Source organism: Boleophthalmus pectinirostris, unplaced genomic scaffold (assembly GCF_026225935.1).
Source record: "Boleophthalmus pectinirostris isolate CB_2022bp ecotype Guang Dong unplaced genomic scaffold, ASM2622593v1 HiC_scaffold_6, whole genome shotgun sequence".
Lineage (NCBI taxonomy): Eukaryota > Metazoa > Chordata > Actinopteri > Gobiiformes > Gobiidae > Boleophthalmus > Boleophthalmus pectinirostris.
In genome coordinates this window covers 40,739,315-40,743,706 of record NW_026571447.1, presented here as the reverse complement: position 1 = coordinate 40,743,706, position 4,392 = coordinate 40,739,315, and the positions used below count along the sequence as shown (strand labels likewise).

Here is a 4,392-nt window from a genome sequence, read left to right as displayed (position 1 = left end):
GAAAAAAAATAGTAAAAATACCTACAATCAGAACGTTTAATAATTTGTTTAAATAAATACATTTATTTATTATAACAAATACATAAATAAATAAATAAAAAAAGATAATAAAGAAAAAAAAACTATAACACCGTCTGGCGGCGGGTAGTAACCAATCAAACGGCCGAATTCTCGTCACGCGACAGGAAGCACACGGTAGCCCCACGTGACGGGTATAAACAGCGCATAGCGGAAGTGCTTGGGCGCCATTTGGGCAGCGGCACTCGGGGGGGAAAGTGCAGGAGGAGCTGCGCAGACAGAACCACCGTGTTCCCCCGCCGCGGCTGGATGGAGCCTCCCGTCAAACAGCCCCACAACACGTAAGGGCGCCCCCCGGGGATACACACACGCACACGCCCCCCTCCAGCCCGCCTCTGGGGACCGGAGAGAGAGAACCGAACCGCCCCGGGGACCGACCGCCGCTCCCGCCCGCGCTGCTGTTGTTTTGGTCGGGAGGCGTTAGCTAGCTCGGCTCGGCTCTTTCTCCGTGTCCGTGCGTCATGTTCGCATTGGACATTTGGCGTTTCCGTGGACGCTTTATGAGTTTATAACATGCACACGATCGTTAAAGGGGAATTAGGTGAAGAAAATAAAAATAAATTAGCGGTTTGGTTCTCTGAGTTTTAGCTGTGCACGGAATGGAAGACAAACCTGTTCATTCATTGCACTGGCGCAGGTGACAGGTACAGAATCTAACGGGAATAACGGCTTTTCCTGCCCCTAAACTACAAATATATATTCTGTTTTTCTATTATACATACACTGACTAGATTTTCTAAATAAAAAAACTGGGGCATCCCTAGTTTAAGTTGGTTTGTAATAATAAAATTGTGAAACGAGCGCGTAATTGAGGAGAATAGTTACGCCCTCGACACTAATGTGAGTCACATTTTCTCTGCGTTTTGGGCATTTTTAAGCAGTTTTAAGTGTTTTTTTAATAAACAAATGTAAATTTATGCCTCTCTTTACTGTTGGCAGGGATCAAATATGTCAAAAATAGGGACTTTTTTTGTGTAAAAGTGGGAAAAATTAGTGGTTTTGGATAAATCTGCTCAAAACTGGGACTGTCTCGGATAAACACGAATCATCTGGTGACCCTTCTGTACTGTTCTTCTACTACACAGTCTGTGGTCCTGCCCCATAGTCATAATCCAAATTCATGTTCGTTTTTATTGTCGCCCGTCAGTGTTGGGGAAGTAACAGATTACATGTACTGGAGTTATGTAATCAGAGTACAAATTACGAGTAACTGTATTCAGTTACAGTTACTGTATCAGTGAGTGGTAATTGGATTACAGTTACTTTGTTGAAATAAATGGATTACACGGCGGGATTTTCCTGTTTTCACATTTTGGGCTATATTCCTTTTTTTTTTTTTTTTTTCGGTAATTTTTGTCATTGCCATTGCCAGGTTAAACCTCTAAACCAGGTCTAAAACCAGTCTAAAACCAGTCTAAAACCAAAACCAGTCTAAACCCAGTCTAAAACCAGGTCTAAAACCAGATCTAAACCCAGATCTTAGACCAGGTCTAAAACCAGGTCTAAAACCAGGTCTAAAACAGGATTTAACCAGGATTTAACCGGACAAAACCATGCCGCGCGGCCCGTGTTTCCTTGTCTTCGATCAATATTTTTAATTTGGTTCAGTAAAATCTGGGCTTTTAATTTTCTTTTATCAGACAAAACGTTTTATGTGAAGATTTCCTCGTCTTTGTTTCTCTACAGAAAATCAAGTAATCCAAAGTATTCAGATTACATTACTCACTTTAAGTAATTTAATGGATTCTGTTTACAAACTACATTTTGGGATATGTAGTCTGTAATCTGTAGGGGATTACATTTTAAAAGTAAACTTCCCAACACTGAATGTAAATAGTAGAATCTTTGTGGGGGGGACTAGATTTACAAAATAAAAAACTGAAACGTCTCTGGTTTGAGGTGGTTGGTAATAACAAAACTGTGAAATGAGTGTGTAATTTAGAAAAACAATTCTGCGCTTTCATGACTTACACAGGACTAACATGTGAGACAGTGTAGTCACATTTTCTTTGTGTTTTGGGCATTTTTTTTTGTGTTTTACCTTAAACAAATGACAGGTCAAGCTTCTCTTTACTGTTGGCCGGAATCAAATTTGGTCAAAAATAGGGAAATTTCTTGTATAAATTGGGATAAATTCATGGTTTTGTATAAATCTGCTGGGACAGGGGACACACGGCTCAAAACTGGGACTGTCCCTGGGAAATAGAGACGTCTGGTCACCTTGAATCTGTGTTTCTGTGCTGTCAGTCTCGTAGTGACACCAGATCGTGTCAGGTGGAGTTGTTGGAGTTGTTTACAGTCAGGAGGGTGGGGCGCAGAACCACGCGGTGCACACTGACAGCTCCAGTGTGCTGCGTAATCCTTTGGACTCGTGTAATTATCTGTTATTTACTCATAGTATTTACATTGGTGGTGTTTTGTTTAACCGGGTTAACGTTAACATTTGCAGATACAGTTGTTATAAACTAGTAATATGAAAATTGGTGGTTGGATTCTGCATTTGATGTAAAGCTGTTCCCGATTGATACAGAAAAAGGAGGAAATTGTAATACACGAGATGCTCCTGAACGTGTCATTATTTACACCAAAATTTGATTATAATCTGATCTCTGGACCTTTAAGGTTATTTAAATCAGGGGTGTCAAACTCAAATTCACAAAGGGCCAAAATTAAAAACTGGGACTAAGTCATGGGTCAAATAAAAAATTTATTGAAAAATCTGAACAACATCTGCATGTTTTCTCTTCTTTCGAGATCTGTAATATTACACCTTTTGTTTGAACACTGAATCCAGAACAAACAAAACGTAAAATAATAACATTTTAAATAAATAATGTCTCTATAGCCTATCTGTAACCGGCGGGCAGCGCTAATACAGATTTGATCTGATGTAATTATATCGTGGGCCAAATTTGGCCCCTGGGCCTGAGTTTGACATGTCTGATTTAAATGATATGTAAACAGTTAGTAACAACATTTATGAGAAAGCACTCTTTGAATTTGCCATTTAGATTTCATTTAAATAATCTTAGAAGTCCAAAAATCAGGTATTAATACAAATTTGGATGTAACAGCAGCTGGTGTTTTCACTTTAAATCATATTTATTTGGCAAAAGCTGCTAAATAATAACAATATAAACTAAAATCTTATCTGTTCATTTTAAATTGCATTTTTTATCATGTAATAACTAATGTAGAAACAATTCAGTCACCTTTTTAAACCAATCAGGTGCATTGTTACTAAGAATCTTGGAAAACTGATTGCATGACACTTGCATTATCTGATTATACCAATTTCTCGTTCATATCTTAAAGTAAAGCCTGAATAAAGCACACTGCGGGACTTTCTCTAACATCTCGGTGTGTTCCCAGCGTTCCTGTGGGGCTGTCCGGAGACGGGATGGAGCAGTGCACGAAGCGGATCCGGAAGCCCTCCCTGCTGTACGAGGACTTCGAGAGGCCGTTCCTGCCGCTGTCGTCGGCCCACGCGCCGCCGGCCCCGCCCCAGCCGCCCGTCAAGGACCCGAGCTGCGGCGGCCGCCTCACCAACCAGCTGCAGTACCTCCACCACGTGCTGCTGCGCTTTCTGTGGAAGCACCAGTTCGCCTGGCCCTTCCGCGAGCCCGTCGACGCCTACAGGCTCAATCTGCCGGTACGTGGGCGCGTTTGTTCCACAAGACTTGAACTGAAACATGTAGGTCGATGTAAATACCTTCGTGTCCCTGTCCAATCAGAACCTTCCCCACCTCCAGACGTTGAGCGGAATTAAATAATGACGATTTAACATGTTTATCACGTAGACTTCATTTCGGAATTATTATTTACAAGTAAAGTCGAAGGATAATATTTTAATTCTGAACTATTTTTTTTTCCATTCCCAAAAGTTTATTTTCAAATATATTCTTACCAGGCGAGAAAACTAATTTTTGGGTCTGAGCGGGAAGGGAAAAAAAATATATATATTTTGTCAATTTGACCCCGAGGAGAGTGTGAGGGTTAAAAAACATCATAAACGTGGCAAATGTGTGTTTATCTGTATATTAACGTCTCTGTTATTTGGTTTAATGATGATTTTCAAAGTAAAAGTTGTTGTGTCATGTTTTTGTTTCCAGGATTATCACACAATCATCAAACAGCCGATGGACATGGGCACCATCAAAAAACGCCTGGAGAATAATTATTACCACGAGGCCAGTGAGTGTATCCAGGACTTCAGCACCATGTTCACCAACTGCTACATCTACAACAAGGTGTGTCCTCCTACCTCCTCTCATCTTCTCCTCCTCAACCTCCTCTCATCCTCCTTTCCTACTC

General features: G+C 40.7%; 1 protein-coding gene across 1 annotated transcript in view; it reads left to right on the top strand.

The window, feature by feature from the left end:
- Positions 1 to 260: 260 nt before the first annotated feature.
- LOC110171056 (bromodomain-containing protein 3-like) overlaps positions 261 to 4,392 on the top strand; it is an 18,850-nt gene continuing 14,718 nt past the window's right edge. Inside the window, exons 1-3 of the mRNA XM_055164061.1 lie at positions 261 to 359; positions 3,451 to 3,730; positions 4,191 to 4,328. Coding sequence (XP_055020036.1) covers positions 328 to 359; positions 3,451 to 3,730; positions 4,191 to 4,328 — 450 coding nt within the window. The 5' untranslated portion in view covers positions 261 to 327. The remainder of the gene's footprint in view (positions 360 to 3,450; positions 3,731 to 4,190; positions 4,329 to 4,392) is intronic.